The following is a 24,977-nucleotide window of genomic DNA, read 5'->3' as shown; positions in this document are numbered from 1 at the left end:
TCATGCAGCAGATCTCACAAACTAAAAAGAACAATGCAGAGGAGGCAAAAAGCGCTCCAGCAAATAGTCCCTCCTCATCTGCTGCACTCTGGGAATAAAGGGTCCTGTGAATTGATGGGGGTTCTTGTCGCGCAGAATCTGGTGGATGAAAAAAAGCGTGTAGTTCCCTTAAAGGTACAGCGGACAATCAGAGCATCCAATGGCTGTGACCTCCACTTTACAATTCAATACTGATGTGATACAAACAAGTGCCGTAATAGTATTGTACAGTTAAGGATGCACTGATACAATAACTTTTTGTATCTATCATTTTTTACATTTAGATTTAATTATAAATGGTGCACAAAGTTGGGTTTGACCAACTGTACCTGTAGACTTGTCCTTACCAAATGTCATGACATCACTACTAAAAACAAAACACAAGTATAAACTGTAGCTTTTAAGTGGTTCATTAGCTGACTAGATTGCTTTAGTTTAAATGTTACTGTGATAGGAACAAGCCCCGGGCGTCATAGCAATGCTGATGTTTCAAATTTGATGTGTTCAAGTGTGATGTTTTTGTCCTCTTGGTGGAACGTCTGCAGAGCATTTGGAGAAACGCTTTCCTCTGGAAAAAGTCCCACGTGATTGACACCACATTTGTTTACAAGTGAACTCAAGGGAAGTTACGACAGGCCGTTGCTGGATGTCACAGAGGCTTGATTTGTTCATGATAACCCACCTAGAGCACAGCAGTCGTCCCTCGTTTATCACGTTTAACCTAGCATGTTTTTGGAATGTGAGAGGAAGCCGGAGTACCCGGAGAAAACTTACAAATGCACGGGGAGAACATGCAAACTCCACACAGAGATGGCGAGGGTGGAATCGAACTCAGGTCTACTAGCTGTGTGGGCTGTGCGCTAACCACTCGGCCGCTGTGGTGTATTGTATTTGAGTTGACTTTATTTGGTCAAGTTTAAGCTTCAAAATGCTAACTCATTCAATACCAGAAACATATTTATATGTTTTTGTCATCCCGAAGGCCCGATCCCAACAATGTATTTATACGTACTTTACGTTTTTTGCATGAGAGGAAAAAGGATGATGATGATGACGCAACTCTGCACTAAAGATCAGTCAAAATCATCTAATCACCTAAAAATGTCAAATGAGTTAATTGGCGCTAATGAGTTAATCTGACCTAATTTAAATGTGATCTGATTTATTGGATGGACATCATCATTCCTCTTATGGGCCCAATAATTATCGAGCATCCCTAAATACAGTACTGCTCATTTTATGTTAAAATTACATTCTCTAGTTCAGTCAAGATATAAAATAATAATACAAAAAAAAAAAAAATCACATTTATCAATTCCAGGTCATCTCTCCTCCTGTGGGTTCTACATCATCCTGTCTTCGGTAGTGCTTCTTATCTCTTAATCTCCCATATAATTGATGAATACGTTCAGCATTGAAATTGCATAGTGATTCATATTGTCACTGCCATTTTTCATCATGGAACTGTACATTAGGCAGTTGGGGAACAACATTTATCATGAAAAATACATGTGAAAGCCAACCGTACCGCTATACTGTACTCTATTGTCATTTTTCAGCATACAACAGGGAGCTTTAGTTGAGAATAATAAATAGGAATTACTCTGTGGAATAATATTAAGGCCCTAAGTACCCTTCTGGACATGATCACATCACTACATACAAATCTCTGACTATGAAGCATAAAGCAAATCAAAGAAATGGGTTTGCTGCATTACTGAAGGTTGAATGTCAGGACAAACATGGCAAAGACTCCGCAGAGCATGACGAAGGGCAGCCAGGTCTTGAGGAACGCAGGCCAGCTGAAGGATAGAGAGGGCAAAGTGTTGTTAGAGGGTTTGTTAGCAGCATAGCGTAACCCCCCGCCCCCCCTCCATACTCTTCCTATATATTGTAGAGACACGTGAGGCGTACATATGGCTCGGTCTCGTTTGCTCCCACAGTCCCAGCGCTCGTTGTCCTACTGTCCTTTCCCCCCCACCCTGTACAGGGAGCCCCAGCGGAGAGGTGACCTCCAGCAGAGGCACGTAGGGGAGCGCTTCTGTCAGTGATTAATTACACGACTCCCCCTCTGTTAAACAGACTCCTGTGGCGTGGGAGTGGATGTGCAGAGGCAGCACAAACTGTGACGCCGGCTTTCTCTATGTGGGTCAGCGGAGAATAATGAGGGGTGCACTCTCAGCCATATGTCTGCAAGGAGTAGGAGAGCAGGTTGAACACAATGCATGCAGGGGTTGTGACGTAGATGCTTTATGAGGCTTCAAATGATAATAATAATAGATATGATGAAGTGGTGTTGAGCTGCCACGCTGCAAATAAGTGGAATAAAATGAGATAAAATGTGATTTTAACATGTGATGCTCACAGTCGGTATACAATATCCTCTAAAACAGGGGTCTCAAACACGCGGCCCGCGGGCCAAATGTAGTTTGAGGCCCCCGCCTTGATATGAAAGTTTAATATTAGTGCGGCCCGCGCAAGTTTGATATGGATGCTGTATGGTGTCATGTACCCAGAAAAAATTATTACGTTTGATTAATGTTCATGTTAAAGGTTAAATAACTGTTAATAGTTATCCTCCCTATTCGTGTGGAAGTGGTATTTAAGTGGCTATTTAAGTTTAAAGGAAATAACTTGAAGGCTACCGTTTAGGTCGCTAGCTCTCTAGTTTGCGAGTTTAGCATGTGTCTCAAGACCCTGCAGTTGCGCAATATGTTGTAAATAAAAAAAGTATAAATGTGACTATAGTCGTTTTGTCATGTCTACAGGGCTCTAATAATGCTTTGTTAATTTTAATCTGAAAAAAATAATTTGTCTACCCACCAACTATATGTGGTTTCTTAAGTTTTTATTATTTGCCGTTTTATTATTATTATTATATTTATTTATTTATTACTGATTGATTGATTTTCTTTATTCTTGATTTGTTTATTTATTTTTCATCTTATTTTGTGCAGAAAAATAAAAATTATGATATTTGAGAACCGTGGAATGTTTTATCAGAGCTTTTATTGTACAAAATCGGAACCAAAGCACTGAAAATGTTTGTATATTTTTCTGTTTTTAATAAATGCTCTTTTTTTTTTTGCCCAGACCCTAGCTCCAGTGGCCCCCAGGTAAATTGAGTTCGAGACCCCTGCTCTAAAAGAATGAAAATGGACCAAATGTGTATGACCAAAATACTGTATATACAGTATTATGTCCTGACGGATAAAGGCCAATATTATACTATTTTGAACTTGTGCCTTGGCCTATTCTATACACAAGATTGAACATGGCCTCCCATCATAATAATTCTAAATGCAAAGCTGAGATGAACGCTATTTTTTGACCTGCTTTGCATTGCATGTCATGAAGTCATCAAAAGGTGAATGATGTCATATATGGTTTGTTTTATGGCAAAATTGGGACAAGAGTTAAAGTTCTTGTTAATGTACTGATTACTGTTTGATTATTATTACTAATGATTATTTACTGATTGTAAAAGTACCAAATAGTGGGGTAGGATTTAATAAGCTTTGCTTCTTCCTACTCCTTTTGGACATGTGGAACTGTGAACTGATTATGGGATGCACTCAATTGTAATCTAATGCATGTTCAAATGAAATAAAACCATTACCATTACCATTACTCTATGTGTGGAATTTGCATGTTTTTTTTTCATGTGATTGCGTGGTTTTACTTTGGTTTCCTCCCACAGTCCAAAAACATGCATTGTAGACTAACTGGTAAATTTCAATTGTTGTTGTCATGTGATGAATTGGTGACCAGTCCAGCATGTACCCTGCCTCTCCTCCAAAGTCAGCTGGGATGGGCTCCAGTAGTAGGCAGTATTTCACCCAGTGAGAGGTCCCTTGTACGCCCCTTGACATTAAGATTCAGGTATGAATGAGTATAAATAGATTTTGAATGCTTACCTTACATATTTGCCATGAATGAGCGACAGCACACACAAGTTGACCATGTTCCAAGAGGTGCTGTTGTCATAGCGCATGAGGTTGAGAGCCATGGCAACGTGGGAATGGCAGTTATCTAAGCACAAGTTGTGCTTGAACAAAACAAAAAGGAGTCATTAAAAATGATATGGTGCAACATAAACATATCAGTAAATAGGAAAAAGTCACCCGTTGGGTGATTACTATGAATAGGTGACGATGTTTCACCTGGCAACAACTGAACCCTCACTAGCCACATATACATGGATCCAAATATTCCAATTCCATTCGGGTTATTTGCTCAAACGGAAAGAATGTAACCTTTGTATACACCTCATTCCGAAAGAAAAGTGCCAATCCGAATGAATATATAATGGGATTCACAGGGGTGGAATATTCCTTTCCCCAATCCGATTGAGGTATCTTGTACCCGCTCAAACGGAAAGTTGTCAGACTGCGTTCTTCTTCTTCTTCTGTTGTTTATTGGCGGTTGGCAAGCAGCTTTCGTGTGCATTAGCGCCATCTGTGGAACAGAATCTAAACCCTTCTATACGCCATTCACAAGTCCAGTTTTATTAAAAAAGAAAATACATATCTATATAAAACATGTGCCGAGCTTAATTATAAAATATTAGCAAGATTGAACTTTATCTTTTCCTGTTCCCGGGTGCGTTCTTTCAGCGAATGCTGAGATATGACGTAACACGCAGCTCCAGACGTTCTTCGATTTTAAAAAATGGAGGCGAGCAATCGGCACTGGACTGCTGCGGAAAGTTTGTTTTTGATTCAAACTAAATTTCAAGACTGGACGAAGGAAAAACTGGCAATACGGAGTTATTCCAACAAGTGAAAGAAAAACTGGAGGAAGTCGGTATCACGTGATGTTGGTGTTTACGCTTTACTGGGCATGCCCCATTGACTATTCTGGTTGATTATCGCGGCGCATGTAGACACGCCATTGGAATATTCCTTTACATGTATACCATTGTTTTCCGAAAGGTCATTCGGAAAGAGAAAAACTCCTCATGTAAACGCGGCTACTGATGCAGTGAGTAGCTACCATGTCAAAAGACACATCCTGGTGAAAAAGACATGAATTATTGGGGTACCTACTCGATGCTGTATTAGTTTCTTCAAGGTTTGTGGGTCTTTTTGTTGTCTTTATTCATGCTTGAACTATGCGCCTGCCAGCAACTCTTACAGTGGTTTGTACAGATAAATCAATTAATGATACAGGCTGACAGAAAAGAATTAAGAACCACTAGTCTAAGGAGGGCGGCACGACGGACGAGTGGTTAGCGCGCAGACCTCACAGCTAGGAGGAACAGGGTTCAATTCCACCCTCAGCCATCTCTGTGTGGAGTTTGCATGTTCTCCCTGTACTCCGGTTTCCTCCCACATTCCAAAAACATGCTAGGTTAATTGGCGACTCCAAATTGTCCATAGGTATGAATGTGAGTGTGAATGGTTGTTTGTCTATATGTGCCCTGTGATTGGCTGTCTAGTCTAAGGAGATTGCTAAAATCAAGCTTCATTAAAAAGTGGGTAAACTTTGTGCAGCAGTCCAAATTTTATGTCATCAAATACGAAGACTAAGACTAAGACTTAAAGCTAAAAGTGATGCAACTAGATTTTAGTGTGTGTGACCCTTTTTTTTGTCCAGCCAGTGTATGAAATCTTACCGGCCTGCATTTGTATTCCTCGGATGCATCATGCACCGCTGTGTCCCAGGTAACAGCACCATTGCCACACACTTTGTCCACGTCAAGCTTCCAGTACCTGCAGTATAGAACATTTTCATACCTGGGGATCAACATCAATTAAAATTATTTTTGGAGTTTGATGACTTACTTTGTTGGTCTTCCAAAACCCATGCTGTCCTCCTGGAAAATGAAAAACATGTAATGAATGAATGCATATTGATGTTTGGATTAAAGGGGACCTATTATACTCATTTTTCGACCCTTTTATTGAGTTGTGTAGAGCAGCTACACACAATAACCGGCACAGAAAACTTTTTTGATTTTCCAGAATCTGCACCTATTCCAGCTGTATTTCCTTTGATTTGTGCTTCCTGCCAAAACGGTCTGTTTTAATTAATTCCACCCACTCCGCTGTGATTGGTAACATGCCCAAAATGCTGTTTAACTATGAACCATATAAGGAAGTGCCTCTCTGTGACATCACAAAGGAACGTTTTTACCACGCCTATTGACACCAAGTGTTATTGAGCCATCCCAAACTTGTTTTAGGGCTCACTTCCAAATGCTGAAACCTCATTATCTGAAACTTTGGCATCATTTAACACAAGAATACAACATTCTAAATACATTTATTGGTCAGAAAAGTGGGAAAAGCATAATAGGTCCCCTTTAATTACCCATGGCAAAATGCTAAGTCATTTTTAGCATTTCACTGAAGTGACGTATAGCAAGTTTTACAATCAGTATTCACTAGAGATGCTTCAATCGATTCGTATCGGCCGATTTCCATAAAAAATACTGCTTTTTAAAGCAGATCACAAAAAGCCAGGTGGCTGGGATTATTCGCCTAACTGATGGTTCAGTTGTTCATTCATTCATTTTCTACCGCTTATATTGGAGGCAGGGTACACCCTGGACTGATCGCCAGCCAATCACAGGGCACATATAGACAAACAACCATTCACACTCACATTCATACCTATGGACAATTTGGAGTTGCCAAATAACCTAGCATGTTTTTGGAATGTGGGAGGAAACCGGAGTACCCGGAGAAAACCCACGCATGCACGGGGAGAACATGCAAACTCCACACAGAGATGGCCGAGGGTGGAATTGAACCCTGGTATCCTCGCTGTGAGGTCTGCGCGCTAACCACTCGCACACTGTACAGCCGGTTCAGTTGTTGTCTGTCATAAATAAAACAAATAGTTCATTCATTCATTTTCTACCACTTATCTTCTCAAGGGTCACGGGGGTGCTGGAGCCTATCCCAGCTGTCTTCGAGCGAGAGGCGGGGTACACCCTGGACTGGTGGCCAGCCAATCACAGGGCACATATAGACAAACAATCATTCACACTCACATTCATACCTATGGACAATTTGGAGTGGCCAAATAACCTAGCATGTTTTTGGAATGCGGGAGGAAACCGAACCGGAATAGAACTCGGGTCTCCTAGCTGTGAGGCCTGCGCGCTAACCACTCGTCTACCGTGCGGTTCAGTTGTTGTCTGTCATATATAAAACAAATAGTTGTAGACTCTAATTCTAACGCTGAGAAATTTATTTCCCATGTATTCATATTAGATTAGATTAGATTAGATTAAATTCAACTTTTGTTATTGCTCATTTGTGTCAATAGTACAACTTTTTTTTGTTTATTTTTGAATAGTTACCTATACCAGGGGCCCTTGGGCTTGTCTAACGGCAGCCCTGGCTAATACCACTCATCATGAATACACGGATACATAGAAAAATGTACAGTTAATCCATGAAATCCCGATTGGAGCATCTCTAGTACTCACAAGTGTGGATAAATGGAGTAGAAAAGCGACACCAACCGAGACAAAGTAAGAGCCAGCAAAATCTCTTATGACTCCAGAAGAGGTGCATATCCCCATATGACCAATGAATGGCAGCACCCACCTGAGGGATTAAAACCGTCATAAACACATAGATATATTCGATACAGAAGCCAATATATGATGTAACGTACTGAAGTTAAGTATACTGTCTTTTTATTCGACCTAGCAAACAAGCTACATATCTGCTTAAGCTAGCAAAACCATGAGCATTAGCTTCTTACGAGAGAATAGGAATGGGAGTCCACACAACGCAGTAGGGATAACGGCAGTTCTTTCTGTCGTTTTTGTACACATCTCCGTGATAATTCATCATTATGTCGATGTCGTCCGTCCCCGCCATCACTGCTTCAACTCGGCCGGGAGACGACCACAGTGACGAAGCGGCGGCTCGCAGTCATGTCACTGCAGACGAATTTAAACAGCACCTTGAACGCAGCGCTGTTTATAAATAGGTCAAACGGGGCGTTTGGAAAATCACGGATTTATGACTGCTTTGATGTTGTACTCGTTTTAAATGAAAATAATGCGTATTATCAAAAGGGAAATTTGACCATCACATTCATAAAGATTTAAAGTCATTTGTGTTATCATTGTTTGTGCAAATTGAGCCATCACAAAATGTTAGCTCAATAGTGCTCATTTGGTACAAGTTGCTAAAGAACAATGAAACTGACAACTTTTAACCTTTGTCTTTGACAACACAAGAAATGGTCCAGGTACAATTTATGAATATTGACTATTTAAGGTATCTTCTTTTTTTGTCCTTCCACTTAATTTGTCCTAAAACAGGGGTCTCAAACACGCGGACACTAGTTTGAGGCCCCCGCCTTGATATGAAAGTTTAATGTTAGTGCGGCCCGCGCAAGTTTGATATGGATGCTGTATGGTATCATGTACCCAGAAAAAATTATTACGTTTGATTAATGTTCATGTTAAAGGTTAAATAACTTAATAGTTATCCTCCCTATCCGTGTGGAAGTGGTACGTTTTTGGCTTCTTTTAAGTTTAAAGGAAATAATTTGGAGGCTACCGTTTAGGTCGCTAGCTCTCTAGTTTGCGAGTTAGCATGTGTCTCAAGACCCTGCAGTTGCGCAATATGTTGTAAATAAAAAGAGTATAAATGTGACTATAGTCGTGTTTTGTCATGTCTACAGGGCTCTAATAATGCTTTGTTCATTTTAATCTGAAAAAAATAATTTGTCTACCCACCAACTATATGTGGTTTCTTAAGTTTTTATTATTTGCTGTTTTATTATTATTATTATATTTATTACTGATTGATTGATTTTCTTTATTCTTGATTTATTTATTTTTCATCTTATTTTGTGCAGAAAAATAAAAATTAAGATATTTGAGAACAGTGCAATGTTTTATCAGCGCTTTTATTGTAGAAAATCTGAACCAAAGCACTGAAAAAGTTTTTTCATAAATCTTTCTGTTTTTAATAAATGCGTTTCTTTTTGGGAAAACCTGATGCGGCCCAGTCTCACCTAGACCCTAGCTCCAGTGGCCCCCAAGTAAATTGAGTTTGAGACCCCTGTCCTAAAATGTTAACATGGCACAAAGTTATGTTGTCTGATCGCCTGACCCCCCCTTCTCGGGAGCCGTAGAAGCCTGCTTGAGTTACTTTTGAGGCCTATTCTGCATAGAATAAGTTTGCAAACTCAGCAGAAGCTGGGTCACCTCATTGTACCATATATGGAACATGGGACGTCCTAATGGCGATATACTGAGCACATCTATTATGAATAGTCAGCAAAAGCAGGCAGTGGATGAGACGCTGATGTATGAGGGGGGGATGCCAGAAATGTTCATACCACGGCCTCACCTTCAGCATGTCATTGCCAAACTCATTTGTTTTGCGACAGTACTGCTTATGTGTTGTGTAACTGTTCTACAAGAACATTTTTGTCATGAGAAAAAAAAAGGAAAAACACAAGGTGATTCCATTCTTATTCTTTATGGTTGTGTTCTGTTTGCAAGGGAGAAAAAAAATGTGATTACATGATTCCTTAAAGAAAACCGATGAACAAAGTAAAAACACATGAAAGCCTACGTTTTACATGTGCGTTGCTGAATTAGTTCAGGAGCAGTCTAGCCAAGGACGAGTACTTGACACACTGTGTCCATCAAACACTGCATGTACCCTAAATGAGCATTTGTGTTACACCTAAACACAACCTGCTTTTTTCTCACACCAACAGTTCAAGTGCCGTCAATGATTTGAAGAAAAAATAAAAACTTACGAGTCTGATTAAATTAATTGAGTGAAGACTCAGTTATAAAGAACAAAGAACACAAATCCATGGCCATTTAGTTAATGGAGGGCAAACTTTGGCAGATTTTTTTTTCTTATAAATGAAACAAAGCTCATCCCAATAATTATAAATATGCAGATTTCATGAAAGGGAGTGACATTTCAGTCTAAAAAAAAAAAATCAAACTGAAAAGACCCGAAATGATGGTCATACCCTTTCTGAGATGCATGCACGCTGATGGAGATCAGACAGGAAATGCAGCATCTATTAGTCTTGTGATTTGATCCTCCATGGTGGGACCTGAAAATAGGTCACTAGAGTGCCTCTCCTTCGACATGTGGTTGCAAACATAAAACCTTCGGGAGAGGTGCTGAGCCATGTGACAAACTCCAGTCTGAGAGGCTTGATTGGTTTAAAAAAAAACGTCTTCCTCCGTTCACAGAGGCGCCCGCCTGCCCTCAAAGCATGATGCAGACAGGTGGTCCTTGTTTAACAATGTTTGGTGGTTCCGAACACACTCCTGTGAATTTACTAATACTGCACTAGAATAAAGGACTAGTTACGTGTGCACAGCGGAAGAATACATAGGTGGAAGAATACGGTACACAGAGGAAGGACTTCACTTTTAACCTCTACTGTCTCTCCCACTTCTGGTGGCAGTACGTCAAAAAAAAAGTGAAAAAAGTGATAAGTGAAATTACCCATGGTAAAATGCGCCCCGCCTTGTTTTAGCTCTGAATTAATGTATGGATATTGTATTTTAATGCATCTTTTACTGTTTTTCTCTACTGTAAAGCGCCTTAAAGCACTATACAAATAAAATATATTATTATTATTATGCGCAAACCTCACAGCTAGGAGACCAGGGTTCAATTCCACCCTCGGCCATGTCTGTGTGGAGTTTGCATGTTCTCCCCGTGCTTGCGTGGGTTTTCTGCGGGTACTCCGTTTTTTCACATCCCACATTCCAAAAACATGCTAGGTTAATCGGCGACTCCAAATTGTCCATAGGTATGAATGTGAGTGTGAATGGTTGTTTGTCTATATGTGCCCTGTGATTGGCTGGCCACCAGTCCAGGGTATACCCTGTCTCTCGCCCGGAGACAGCTGGGATAGGCTCCAGCACCCCGCGACCCTTGTGAGGAAAAGCGGTAGAAAATGAATGAATGAATTATTATTATTATTATTATTAAAAGGCTCAGTAGAGATGTGGCAATATCGACATTGACTGCATGTGCAGTTCAAGCCGTTCAAATGTCGCGATCATCATCGAAGATAAAGATGGTACGACTATGAAATGGATAGTGACAACTAAGCAGCATACTGGTCTTATTATTGAGACTTGCCTGTCTCTCCCTCCCTTTACAACGCCCCTTCCGGGGTGCAAGACAACCAAAAAGATAAAAGTAGTTGTCTTCTTTGTCTTTTTCAATTCCCGAATCTTTTCATTGTTCTATCTATACGTCCTTCAGGTGTTCTGTGTACAGTGTGAGCAATTCATTGTTAATTTAGTTCTAAGTTTTGACTTGCACTAAAACTCAACTTGCATCACAGTCGTAGGAACGGAGCGCCTTCGTAAGCCAAGGACCGCCCATGGCATTGCGATGTGACATGATATTCACCTCGGTCAAAAAAGGAGGGCAAATTAGGATTCAAATCCAAAGCGCTTTGCTTCCTACTTCCATTCTACGGAGCAGCTGCTGTCAGGCTTGTTTTTAGCTTGGCCGACACGGTACTTGTCCGTCTGCACTCTCCTCATCGTCTGAACCATCGGGGCCAACGCCTCGCAATCCTGTGATACGATAGCCCATGTTGAGCAGCATAACCTCCAGTGGATCTGCGTTCATTCGCCGCTGGTTGGCTTGAGCGGCACCTTCCATGTCTTCGACCACACGTGCATTTTCTGTCTCCGTCTGTGAGGAAACATGCGGATGAGAGAAGGTGATGAGGTTGGGGAAGGATTTGACCCCTTAAAAATCGTCTTATCTACTGAAGACTCACTGTGTTTTATCATGCACCGGCACACACGTATGAGTGGTTAACCTGTGCTGTATAATCAATGCAATCGTTCCTCCCGCCATTTATTAATGATAACCTCAGCATTGTGCAATAGAATTATCAAAAGTCAAAAGTCCAATGTACGCTCGCTCACATAAAACTCAACAGACATGCAACCTGCTTGTTCTTCCACTAGTTATTAATGATAACCACCACCTTCATGATAGAACCAAGGTGAATGACTCAAAGTAATCCAAAAAAGGAGGAAAGGTCATATCAGGTCAAACCCTGGTGCACCGCTAAACAACCATTTAGACGCATGTGAGTGGAGACATGGGAAATGACATGGAAAAAAAATATTTAACATCATAAGACACGGTTCTTTCTGAAAATTGTATTACTGTAAATGCGCCAAATATAAATACATGTGTCCATCTTTCTCAGTTGTCTTTATAAGTAATGTTTACATTGTAAATTCGGTGGCACAGGACTGATAGGAGTAGCAGATACTGGCACACAAGTCTAGAACGGGGCGGCACGGCAGTCTAGTGGTTAGCGCAGACCCCACAGCTAGGAGACCAGGGTTCAATTCCACCCTCGGCCATCTCTGTGTGGAGTTTGCATGTTCTCCCCATGCATGCGTGGGTTTTCTCCGGGTACTCCGGTTTCCTCTCACATTCCAAAAACATGCTAGGTTAATTGGTGACTCCAAATTGTCCATAGGTATGAATGTGAGTGTGAATGGTTGTTTGTCTATATGTGCCCTGTGATTGGCTGGCGACCAGTCCAGGGTGTACCCCGCCTTTCGCCCAAAGACAGCTGGGATAGGCTCCAGCATCCCCCGCGACCCTCATGAGGAAAAAGTGGTAGAAAATGAATGAATGAATGAAGTCTAGAACGCCCTCTTGTGGCTGTCGGTGTGGGGGAAAAAAAACAAAACAAGGTGCTCTGGAGTATAAGTCGCAGAGCCAGCCAACCCGGAAAAAAATTGTGACTTATAGACTGGAAAATACGGGTCCGGGAGGTGGGGGGAAACCTACCACATATTTCGGGGTCTCATTCGGGTCAGCCATTTTGAGTTAATAAAAACAATTATTAAAAAGAATGGAAAAATAAAATATGAATAAAACAACTGTACAATTAACCGCTTCTTCACCTAAACAATGATCACGTAAAAGCAAGTTGACTTCCATTTTCTCCATATAGGGTAAACTAGAGACTACATTAACTTGCTGGCAGACAATAAATACGAGGCCGCAGCTAGCTAGCATACTAACCATATATAGACTTATATACGATTCATTTATATTTGACTTGCAAACCTCAACTTCATTGTAACATCATTTTTGTATTGTTTTATCATTTTCTTATGTTGTTTCGGAACTGGCAAGGGTCATTTATTGAATAGGAAGTATTAGCAATTGATGGGAAACGTAGACAGGTAGGATTTGAACATGCGGAATTGCCAACTATAACATGTGATGTGTACCAGGGTAAAATGTATGTATGTCTAAATAAAATAAACTTGAGTTTCTTTGCAAAATGAAGTTAAGTTTTCAACATCATGTCTCCAATTATCCTCTGCCACAAATCAAGTCAGCAATTTCATCCACTTTTTTTTCCCCCAACGCTACACATACACAAACACTCCGTTTACCTCAGGTCTGGGTTTCCATAATCGAACCACAGGGTCAATACCGCTCGTTGCCAGGAAGCAGTAGCTGGGATGAGGCTGCAAGCAGTTAACTATGGACTCATCTCCCTGCAGGACACGAACCAGATTTGTTGTCTCCTTTTCCCAGATAAAGAACGAGCCATCGTCTGAGCCGCTGACGATGTACTGGCCTTTGCTGTTAAAGAAAGACTATAGTTTAGCCTGAATCTAAGAACTTGGAATGACACAGTTCTTTGTTCAGTATCCAATGCAAACTTAAGTGTATTAGCTGGACATAGTATGGTCAATTACGTATCAAATCAACTTTATTTGTAGAGCACTTTTCAACACAAAGTGCTTTACAGAGTTAAAAACAATTACTACAATTAAAAGGAAAACAAATACTAAGAAAGCCCCACCCTCCATACTAGACGCACACACACACACACACACACACCCACACATACACACAATCACACACAGTAGGGAGACATGGCATGGCATTGATGATCAAGGAAACGCCACCTTTGGGGCCGTCCACACTGGGAAGAGCCAGCACCGGGCCCCCCGACTCCGACAGACGGGCGGACCCCCACATTAAAAGGCAGGAACCCCCAGCCGGCCGGGTCGAAGGGACCTGACACAGCCCCCAGTGTAGAGGACCCCCCCCCCCCGAGGAAACACTGGAGTTAAATGCTAAAGACTAAAAGCATAAAATAGGACTAAAAAGATAAAAACATAAGAAAAGTTTAAAAATATTAGTTAAAAGCCTGATTAAAAAGGTGTGTCTTTAATCTTTTTTTTTTTTTTAATATCAACAGTCTCCGCAGTCCTGACGCTCTCCGGCAGGCTGTTCCACAGGTGGGGGCCATAGTGGCTAAATGCTGCGTCACCGTGGGTTTTCGTTCTGGGTTTTGGTATTGTGAAAAGGCCAGTGCCGGAGGACCGCAGGGTCCGCGGGGGTTGATATGGTAAAAGCAGATCAGATAAATAAGAAGGTGCAAGGCCGTTAATTTAAACATTTAAAAACCACTAAGAGAATCTTAAACTAAATGGTATATTCTGCCATCTAGTGGAAGGATATTTACTTGTTCTGTCACATCACTGACACTATTGAACAAAAATGTATTATTTGTAGTCAATATGTCAATGTCGGACCAATTAAGCAAAATGGGGTAATAATGATCCTTTACTGCATACTAATGTGCCACAACATTGGGTGGGAATCCCGTTGACCGAGTCGTGCTCCCAAGTGACTAACCTTCCAAAGAAGTTGGCCTCTTTGATATCGGTGGTGGTGTTGCAGTGACCACAATATCTGTGCTTGTAATCCAAACTCTGTTCTCTCTGATCCAATTCATCTTCAGAGACTGCCTTCTGGGTCAGTAAGTGGTATCGAAGAGAAGTGTTGGCCTTCTTCTCTTCTGCTGGTTAGAGTTGGGACACATTAGGAATCATGGAAAAACCAAGCATTGCTATTGATGTGATTTAAATGGAGAAATATCAATAATCAATAACAGTACAGATTAATGAATGAATCATGATGAAGCTTAAAATTCAGGTTCTGTAGATCCCCACAGTTATGTTCTTGGACCACCTGTAAATGAGACGTCCATAACAATGTCTGTTTTTGACACACATCCCACCACCCTCCTGTCAGCTTGACGTTGTCCTATGATGTTCAACATTTGCAATAAGACTGACTATTGTAATTATTATTATTACTAGAACCCTCCTGTCTCTCTGCAATATGTCTCATATACTTATTAACCCTTCATAGGGCAAGTAACCATATATGGTAACTTAAAAAAAACAGGGTTTCCCCATGTCTCAGCAAGGCAACAGAGTCATATGACTTTCTCATGCCAATCAGCCAAGATCAGACAATGTCACAGGAAGTGACATCATGGGCTGTGATAAATCAGAATTGAAATTTTCTGACGCTTGGGGCCCCGACACTCTCGGCCCAAACATTAAAAACTAACCATGATAAGTTGATCACAATCACGCTAACTGCAGTACCTCTGTTCGATGTCACATGGTGCAGTTTGACCTGTCCCTTTTCCATACCCTAAATGGGCAAGGAACCGTATATGGTAACTTCTTTGATCTTGATTTGCACCCAAAACCTGAAACTTTTTTTAAAAGGTAAAAAGAGAAAAATGTCTTCTTATAGCCCCCAATAACACTGAAGGATTGAATTTTTAAATTTCTAAGTATTTCAGTGAGTGCCCTATAAAGGGTTAAATGTATTTTAAAGTAGAAAATATATAGGTACTCGCCACTAATGAATGAAAACGTAAGGTGATCAGTCATTTCAAGTGGTACATGTATACTATAAATGTGACCTACAGTATATTACCATATTATTTAAATATGATTACAGACTACAGAGAATAAGATGCGTTTTTTGTGGAAGAAGGGCAGGGCAGTGAATGTTGAAAAGTGGAAAGTTTCACCAAGATTTACAGAACTTTTTTGTACTTAATCAATGATATACTGAGAAATGTATACACCGATTTACGAAGCCAACTGTAAGCTTTTACTAGTTTGATCACCTGACTCTGGTGCCGAGTAGCTGTAGGTTTTGATGTCTTTATCCAATGCGGCACAAGCGCTGCTGTGTGCCTGCTCTGGGAACTTTCCTTTGAAATCGTTGAGGCATGCCAGTGCTTGCGACACCTCGTCGAGCTCAAAGAGACACCGTGCAAGCCTGAAATGAGCCTTCAGATGTTCTGGGTTTAGAGTCAGAGCCTTCAGACAGTCCCGGAGAGCGTCGTAATGGTCTCCATCCCTGCCACATTATCAAACACAAAACACTTTAGGAGCCACTGAAGACGATGACAACATGTGTCGTGTCCCATTGCGAAATGAGGCCTACCACTTCCGCTTCATGTAGGCTGCGGCGCGGTTTCCGTACAACACGGCATTGCAGCTGGAATGATGAATTCCTAAACTGTAGAGCTGGATGGCCTGCGTCCACTGCTGCCTTGCAAACGCATCGTTAGCTTGTTGTTTGATCTTTTCCAAATGGGGAGGAAGCTCATTCGAGCTGCAACAGAGACAAGAACAGAAACAGCGGCCGGTATATCAACTTATTTCAAACAAATACTGACTAGGATGAGTGGTTAGCATGTTGGCCACACAGTCAGGAGATCGGGTTCGAATCGCTTGGGCATCTCTGTGTGGAGTTTGCATGTTCTCCCTGTGTGTGCGTGGGTTTTTTCCACAATCCAAAAGCATGTATGTTAGGTTAATTGGCCACTCTAAATTGTCCATAGGTATGAATGTGAGTGTGAATGGTTGTTTGTCTATATGTGTCCTGTGATTGGCTGGCGACCAGTCCTGGGTTTAAATGATTTTAATTGAATCCGGAATGTATCGGTCCATTCGGTGAATTTTGCCACCCAGTCCCTGAAAAATTACTGAAACTTTCAACATGTGCATTTCAGAGAAGGTCAAAGTTCACCTGTAAAAGTTAACAGTGGATTTTAGCTTTAACCTAAAATTTCACCGGAAAGCCAGATATCCCTCACCTTTTGTGAGCGATGTTGCTTTGAAACATTTTTATTGTTGTAATATTAAAATAAAAATGATGTCGATACCTCATTTGTATGTCGTTTTGGGCAAATCGAATATGGCTGGCTGGCACATGGATTCCATTGGAAACGCCATTGGTTGTCTTTCCAGGCTGCGCATCTCCTAGGAACCCAATTTTTTTCATGAACAAGTGTTACATCCATGATGTAAAACTTTATAAACCAATGAATGATAAACCAATGACAATCCCTCTTACAATAACAGCCTCCATAACACTTTCTGGAGCATCTCGAGTACTTTATTCTATTCATTCAGAATGAGCTCCAAGGCCGCTGATGGTGGACCTGATGGGCTGGAGGTCCCTCCAGCACATTAGTCCATATTGTGTATGTCCTTTATTTATAACACAGTCCTACCTGTTGATGGCCGGCCTCTTTGTGGAAGCAGCAGTGTGTATGGCCTTTGTTTAAATGTCAAGTCAAACAGATACACCTGTATAAGATAAAGCACACAAAATAGTCAGTAGTGAATGAACTTCTGTCACTATCTCTTTGACTGTGATGAGAAGCTTTACCTGTTCCCCACCCATGTTGACAAGCAACTCATTTCCATCTGGACTGAAAGTGACAGAAGTGGCCACCAGGACCCTCATGCGGTTATTATATTCCCTAAGCCTCATTGGCAGGTGACCTGAAGTTGAGAAGAACACACATCTTTATATTATATTACTAAATGTATTTGTGTGACTGTAATATACTACTAATAGAATAAACAATATTTATCATTGTATGTACATATAGCAGCACTGAAAATATGAGATACATATTGCGATTTTAGCTAGCATATTGTATTTCATTCTTTAATTGTTCTTCAACATATAAATCAATATTATGCATGTCAACAGATTATGAGAAAATTGGCCAACCTGCAACATAATACTGCACAGCACTGTCTGGGATGGGGCTCCGATTTTTCAATAAAGCGCGCACAAGAGGGGACTTCCTGTTCAGGGAGGAGAAATAAAAACGGTTTCAATCCAGAGATAGCTGGATGCATACTGTAGAGCAGTGATTTTCAACCACTGTGCCGCGGCACACTAGTGTGCCTTGAGAAATTATCCAATATCACTTTTTATGATTAACATTTATTAATCATCATTTGCAAATATTATGCCAATATCCACGTATACGTGGACCCAAATATTCCAATTGCATTTGGTTTATTTGCTCAAACTGAAAAAATTTAACCTTTGTATACACCTCATTCCGAAAGAAAAGTGCCAATCCGAATGAATATATAATGGGATTCACAGGGGTGGAATATTCCTTTCCCCAATCCGATTGAGGTATCTTGTACCCGCTCAAACGGAAAGTTGTCAGGGTGCGTTTTTCTTCTTCTGTTGTTTATTGGCGGTTGGCAAGCAGCTTTCGTGTGCATTAGCGCCATCTGTGGAACAGAATCTAAACCCTTCTATACGCCATTCATAAATCCATAAGTCAAAAGAAAATATATATCTATATAAAACATGTACTGAGTTGAATTATAAAATATTAGCAAGATTGAATTTGATCCCTTCCTGGTTAAATTTATTATATCGCATGCTCAGATATGACGTTAACACGCAGCTCCAGACGTTGTTCAGATTTTAAAATGGAGGCCAGGAATCGGCACTGCACTGCTACGGAAAGTTTGTTTTTGATCCAAACTAAATTTCAAGACTAGACAAACGAAAAACTGGCAATACGGAATTATCCCAACAAGTGAAAGAACAACTCGTTCAACTCAAGTCGGTATCACGTGATGTTGGTGTTTACGTTTTACTGGGCATGCCCCATTGACTATTCTGGTTGATTATAGCGACGCATGTAGACAAGAGATTCCTTTTCCATGTATACCATTGTTTCCGGAAAAGTCATTCGGAAAGAGAAAAACTCCTCATGTAAACGTGGCTACTGTCGAGTGTCCGTGGTGTAAAGACTAGCAGAGCAATGTAATATCGGCCCGTGTGGCAACACCTAGCTCGTTCCTCCTATAGACTTAGTGATGTTTTCCAATTTAAAAAAAAACGTGCCGTGGCTCAAAAAAGGTTGAAAAACACATAAGAGCAAGGAGCACCAACCCACCTACAGTTGTGAATCTTCCGGATGTCATAGAGACGTACAAAGGGACCGCTGGCCCCGACCGCCATGTAGTTGTTGTCACGTGGATTGACAGCTAAACACTTGGCCTCCATCAGCTTACCACAGTATTCTGTCAGGTCAATCAGCACCTGGGAGTGTTTACTGCTCTCCCGTAAGTCATACTGTCTGCAAGCACACGGAAGAAGTGAGCAGGGAATCTCTGCAATTACATGAAATAATGCAAATCATTTCCTGCCTTCTCACCGGATGACGCCATCCTCTGCGGCACTCCAGAAGGTGTTGGGCCACATTGGTGCTGTGGCGATGCCTTTGACCCTGTTGGTATGATCAGAAAACATGTGGATGGTTTCCTTCACTGTCAGGTCATGCACGTGGACCTTAGTGTCCGCAGCACCAGTTATCAATATTCTGTCTCCGGAGTGAGGGAGGAACTGTATTGGAGAAACAAACACAGGAGAATTCATTGAATGGTCTTGAGATTTGTGGTTGCACAAACTCTACAAATTATTTTTGCACAAAGGTGTAATTATAAATTGGGGGGGGGGGGGGGGGGGGGGGGCAATGGTGGTCTGGTGGGATTTGGTCTTGATCTTGGTCACATATCCAACAATTGTCACAACTACCACGTGACTAAAATAAATGGATACGTTATTACAAGGAACAGATTGGATCATGTGTTAATAGTCGTTAATAGTTGTGGTTTATTTGTGTCATTAACATTAACTAGTCACATTACAGAACACTGCACGATTGCGGTTACATAATTACACACATCTCAAAAGGAGTAGGAAGAAGCAGAGTTTATTATTATCTTTTTTTTTTTTTTGCATGTAATGTTTCCGAATCAAATTTAAATATTAGTCAATGACAACACAACTAAACATAAAATGCAGTTTTGAAATTGATTTCTTTCATTATTAAGGGAGGGCAAAAAAAGCAATGTCGTGATCCAAAACACACCAGCAAGACCACCTCTGAATGGCTGAAAAAAAAAATAAAAGACTTTGGAGTCCAAGTCCTGATGTGAATCCTATCGAGATGCTGTGGCATGACCTCAAAAAGGCAAAAGCCTCCAATGTGGCTGAATGACAACAATTCTGCAAAAATGATTGGGCCAAAATTCCCCACAGCGCTGTAAGGTTCATTGTAACCCTTGAGCAGTTAATGATGCTATGGGTGTCTGAAACAGTTTTTAGCTTTAGGGGGCAATCACTTTTCCCCCACACAGGGGCATTTAGGTTTTTACTACCTTCAATAGAGAGCTTCATTTATAAACTGCATTTTGTGTTCAATTGTGTTGTCATTGACTAATATGAAAACATTTTATATGATCTGAAACATTTGGGTGTGACAAACATCATCCCAGATGCTGGCACAGACATAATCACTAATCTAACCATCCGAGTGTGGGATACCCCATGGCTGTGTGAAAAGCACACACAATATCCCGCTTCACAGCTATATATATATATCCCGCAATATCCCACTCTGATGTAGGATAGCTGACTGTGACAGTAGCCACGTATACATGGACCCAAATATTCCATTCGGGTTATTTGCTCAGAATCTAACCTTTGTATACACCTCATACCGAAAGAAAAGTGCCAATCCGAATGAATATATAATGGGATTCACAGGGGTGGAATATTCCTTTCCCCAATCCGATTGAGGTATCTTGTACCCGCTCAATCGGAAAGTTGTCTTCTTCTTCTGTTGTTTATTGGCGGTTGGCAAGCAGCTTTCGTGTGCATTAGTGCCATCTGTGGAACAGAATCTAAACCCTTCTATACGCCATTCACAAGTCCAGTTTTATTAAAAAAAGAAAATACATATCTATATAAAACATGTGCCGAGATTAATTATAAAATATTAGCAAGATTGAACTTTATCTTTTCCTGTTCCCGGGTGCGTTCTTTCAGCGAATGCTGAGATATGACGTAACATGCAGCTCCAGACGTTCTTTGATTTAAAGAAATGGAGGCGAGCAATCGGCACTGGACTGCTGCGGAAAGTTTGTCAAAGTCAGATCAGGATTACTGAACGGCTCCCAATTCACATTACTGCCCTTCCTCATATTAGTCACTACCTTCCCCACATGCCATTGAATAAAACACTCTCTGTGTCAGTCTGGTCTTACCTTGACAGAGAATATGTTTGCTGCATGTCCTGTGTGCATAGTCGTAAGCTTCTTGAGCCTGAATGGATCCCAGATGATGGCGTGCTGGTCGTCTGAGCCTGAGGCCAGCAGACTGCAAAAAAAGGTAGGACAAGAAATAGTAATGGTTTTATTTCATTTGAACATGCATCAGATTACAATTGAGTGCATCCCATAATCAGTTCACAGTTCCACATGTCTAAAAGCAGTAGGAAGAAGCAAAGCTTATTAAATCCTACCCCTCCATCTGGTACTTTTACAATCAGTAACTGTTACATTTGTTCACTTCCTGCTTTCCTAATATAGTTTAAGGTTTTTTTTTGTTTTTTTTTTAAGAAATTGTTGATGAAACGGCACATGATGTATATTTGATACTAGGGGTGACACGAGACAAGACGATACATAGGGTTGGGTTTCCGAGAACAAGGCGAGATCCAATTTTAGCACTGCTTTTTTTCACAGTACTGTACTGTAATACTTTTACAGTAATATACTGTTGTTGTCGTTCACCATAAAATAACAGTTACACAGTAGTGTACTGTAATTTAACAGGAAAAATTGTTACAGTGTAAATCCTATTGAGATGCTGGAGCATGACCTTAAAAAGGCGATTCATACTTGACCACTCTCCAGTGTGGCTGAATTACAACATTTCTGCAAAGATGAGTAATCCAAAATACCTCCACAGCGGTATAAGAGACTCATTGCAAGTTATAAATGCTTGATTGCAGTTGTTGCTGCTAAGGCTGCCCACAGGCACAACCAAAACTTTAAATTATTGTTATTTATTCTAAATTATTAGTACAAATTACTGTTTACGCTGTACATTGTTGTTCATATTTGATGTAATCTATTTATTCTCCACATGATTATTTATTGTTTGTTATTTATTATTACACGGGAGCCAGGCAACGACATTTAGTTGGCAATTTCACTGCTGTGTTATTGTGCAATGACAATAAAGAAAGTCTATGTCTAGGGCGATCTAGGCTTGGATTTCTTTCTCCCATGATAATTAAATGTTGCATTTAAAAACTGCATTTTGTGTTCAGTTGTGTTGTCATTGACTAATATTAAAATTTGTTTCATGATCTGAAACATTTAAGAGATTAGGAAATGCAGAAATATACTGAGGACAGTCAAATGATCAAGTATATTTTAATTTATTGTGTGATGGCTTAATTTATTATTGTCCCAGGCCTAGTGTCCACGAGACATATTTTTTTCTGTCATGTTTAATTTCATGAGATCTTGTGACACCTCTTATTTGATACGGTTGGAAAAGACTTGCTGCTTACTCTCCACGTTCATTCCATTCCAGACAGTTGACGCAGCCAGTGTGACCCTACAGAAGAATAAAACAGTCAGTCTCCCACTTGTAACTTGCAATGTGCACGCCCTCGTTGGGGACTGACCTGAAGCTCAGCCTCCAGGCCCAATCTCTTAATGAAGGGGTCCGTCACATGATGGAACCTTTGGAAGCCTGACGCTCGTTTGTCCTACAGGCACAATTCATATGATAGATTATTTGACAGCAGTTTTACTGAGGTTCTCATCATATTCCGGTCAGTTACTCACTCTGATCTGTCTGTGCAGGATATCTCGGGTGATGTTGACATTAGTCATGACCTCATCAAAAATGAAGGGCTGAGCAGGAGGATCGAGGTGTCACCCTTTGGATGACAGGTGGTCTGTATGTCTTGAGTGTAAATTGCAAAGACGTTGAAAACCAATATATATATATATATATATAGGAAGTTGCTACCGTTAACAGCACTAGTCTATTTAGCGTTAGCTGCGTAGGTAACGCAGCTCTTCAAAGAACCATTCAGCACAAAACGCAAAAACAAGTCCAAACATTGATGATGCTGTTCAAATCAAAATTTGTAACCAGAGTGAGGTTTTAAAAATGCGTGTCGTTTTACCAAGTGATATTAGCTTACGCTGCTAGCCGCTAGCTAAACAAAACGTCACTTGCAGGTAACGTCAGCATTTTCAACCTTTTAATGACAACTTACGAGTGCGAATGAAACCCCGCGACCCTCCTTCCGCCGATAAGTCCCCAGTCGAGAAATGTAGACGTGAAAAACGTCATAAATCACACTCTTTGTGAGTTTGTTGACAGAATTCTCGGTAACGCCATTGCTCACCCAAACGCAACACACTAGAAATGGGACGTTCGCGAACGAATCAAGATTTTAACAGCTCTTTTAAGTTAACGATAAGAACCGATAGCCAAAATACACAAACGAACGGCTCCTTCGTCAATCCTTGTCTGGGTCAAGTCCTCCACCAGTTTCAGCAGCGTCTTTCTCCTCTTAGACCCCGCTTTGTTGCTTTTGTCTTCCTTGTAACTCCTCTGGTTATACTTTTATATTCCTCATTGCTCCAACTATATAGAGCTGCTACCAGTTCCCTCGAAAGAAAAACAAATTATTTCTTTAAAACAAAAAGAACTATAACTACAAGTCTTATGAACTGCTCTTTCAAAGATCCAGTTTCATCAAGATCCGGCTCCTTTCAAAGATCTTCTGTACTTGAGTGAGCTCCGTGTCAAACATAAAAGCAGGGGCATATTTAGTGATTTGGGGGCCCCTCCACATAAGTCTAAGTTGATAGTTACAGAGCTATGTTTGTATACCCCCCAATATATAATATGTATAATATATATAATATGTATATATAAATGTGTATGTCTAATAACATGTGAGAATAATGAATAAAGAAAAGAAAATCTATTTTCCTTACCTATATAAAGTCCTTAAAATCCTCCTGGAGGATTATTATTATCTAATAAGTGAAAATACTTTTACTGTAATTGATAACCACATTATAACATTTAATACAGTTTATTTTGGACATGTGGAAATGTGAATTAAATAATGTGATGTAAATGAAACTACTCTTATTACCATATTGCTTTAATAGTCACATCTTTGTGATGAAGCACTCTCAGCTTCATCTCTTGAACTATACTGCATACAGCTGACACTGACAGAAGTGGTGCTGCTGTCAAGCGTGTCTGGCTCTTGTGGTCATTGTGTGTCTTGATGTAGTTTAAGATTGTCAATTCAGACGTAAACAGTAATATAAACTGAAGGGGGAAAAACGATAATAATCAGTTTTTATGATTTTTATATTGCAGAATCTACTGCTTCATGTAGGCAGGCATATAATTTCTGTGCCAACACATTAAATGTCATATTTCACCAACGACCAGTCCAGGGTGTACCCCTCCTCTCACTCAAAGTCAGCTGGGATAGGCTCCAGCATACCTGCGATCCTAGCCAGGATAAGCATCATATAAAAAGAATGGATGGATGGATATTTCACCAAAAGTCTTAACACAGGAATTTAAAACTTTGTAGCCAAAACCTGTTTTTTTATGTAATTATAATAAATCCAAAGTATGCAATAACATTTGTATACAATGCAATAACATTTTGGCCTCTACAGATTGCGTGACCTATGTTCCATACACCGGTATATACAAAGTAATTCAGAGTATCTGTTGACACCACTTGATTTAATACATAAATGCAATGTAAAAAATGTAATAATTGATTTAGATAAACTTTTCATCTTTATTTTTACTAACTTTATTTTTTAAGATGTTCAAATAATAATGTAATATATATGTTTTTGAACTTGAACTTAATTTAGCATGTCATATACACTCAATTTTTTTTTG

The 24,977-nt window shown here is 40.3% G+C and overlaps 2 protein-coding genes across 3 annotated transcripts; both read right to left on the bottom strand.

Moving 5' to 3' along the window:
- Positions 1–2: 2 nt before the first annotated feature.
- LOC131136988 (transmembrane protein 222-like) lies at positions 3–7,990 on the bottom strand. Its single transcript, XM_058084403.1, has 6 exons — positions 7,762–7,990; positions 7,517–7,601; positions 5,826–5,857; positions 5,657–5,753; positions 3,957–4,087; positions 3–1,841 (listed from the first exon to the last, which is right to left on the bottom strand). Exons 1-6 carry the CDS (start codon positions 7,878–7,880, stop codon positions 1,754–1,756), a joined length of 552 nt encoding a protein of 183 aa, XP_057940386.1. The 5' UTR covers positions 7,881–7,990; the 3' UTR covers positions 3–1,753.
- Positions 7,991–9,098: 1,108 nt separating this feature from the next.
- On the bottom strand, positions 9,099–23,810 carry wdtc1 (WD and tetratricopeptide repeats 1). Of its 2 annotated transcripts, none has more exons than XM_058084400.1 (16): positions 23,305–23,810; positions 22,865–22,985; positions 22,702–22,785; positions 22,585–22,631; positions 21,269–21,380; positions 19,375–19,562; positions 19,114–19,296; positions 17,916–17,992; positions 17,565–17,680; positions 17,407–17,482; positions 17,056–17,152; positions 16,332–16,502; positions 16,009–16,244; positions 14,712–14,874; positions 13,454–13,646; positions 9,099–11,711 (listed from the first exon to the last, which is right to left on the bottom strand). In XM_058084400.1, the coding sequence occupies exons 2-16, from the start codon at positions 22,910–22,912 to the stop codon at positions 11,514–11,516; spliced, it is 1,989 nt and encodes a 662-aa protein (XP_057940383.1). In that variant the 5' UTR covers positions 22,913–22,985; positions 23,305–23,810; the 3' UTR covers positions 9,099–11,513. The 2 variants fall into 2 exon arrangements, with proteins under 2 accessions (XP_057940383.1, XP_057940382.1); XM_058084399.1 differs by having other exon boundaries at positions 22,865–22,959; positions 23,305–23,809.
- Between the last annotated feature and the right edge of the window lie 1,167 nt (positions 23,811–24,977).

Source organism: Doryrhamphus excisus, chromosome 10 (assembly GCF_030265055.1).
Source record: "Doryrhamphus excisus isolate RoL2022-K1 chromosome 10, RoL_Dexc_1.0, whole genome shotgun sequence".
Classification (NCBI taxonomy): Eukaryota; Metazoa; Chordata; class Actinopteri; order Syngnathiformes; family Syngnathidae; genus Doryrhamphus; species Doryrhamphus excisus.
This window is presented reverse-complemented; position numbering and strand designations above follow the sequence as displayed.

What these genes read in the sequence shown, in the direction of transcription:
- LOC131136988 (XM_058084403.1), bottom strand. Translation starts at nt 7,880, where the DNA reads ATGGCGGGGACGGACGACATCGACATAATGATGAATTATCACGGAGAT. An exon ending in ACTCCCATTCCTATTCTCTC is followed by an intron (nt 7,602 to 7,761) that starts GTAAGAAGCTAA and finishes TTAATCCCTCAG; the next exon opens with GTGGGTGCTGCCATTCATTG. An exon ending in GGTTTTGGAAGACCAACAAA is followed by an intron (nt 5,754 to 5,825) that starts GTAAGTCATCAA and finishes TCTATACTGCAG; the next exon opens with GTACTGGAAGCTTGACGTGG.
- wdtc1 (XM_058084400.1), bottom strand. Translation starts at nt 22,912, where the DNA reads ATGACTAATGTCAACATCACCCGAGATATCCTGCACAGACAGATCAGA. An exon ending in CGGAAGATTCACAACTGTAG is followed by an intron (nt 17,993 to 19,113) that starts GTGGGTTGGTGC and finishes CTCCCTGAACAG; the next exon opens with GAAGTCCCCTCTTGTGCGCG. An exon ending in GAGGCCAACTTCTTTGGAAG is followed by an intron (nt 13,647 to 14,711) that starts GTTAGTCACTTG and finishes TTTCTTTAACAG; the next exon opens with CAAAGGCCAGTACATCGTCA.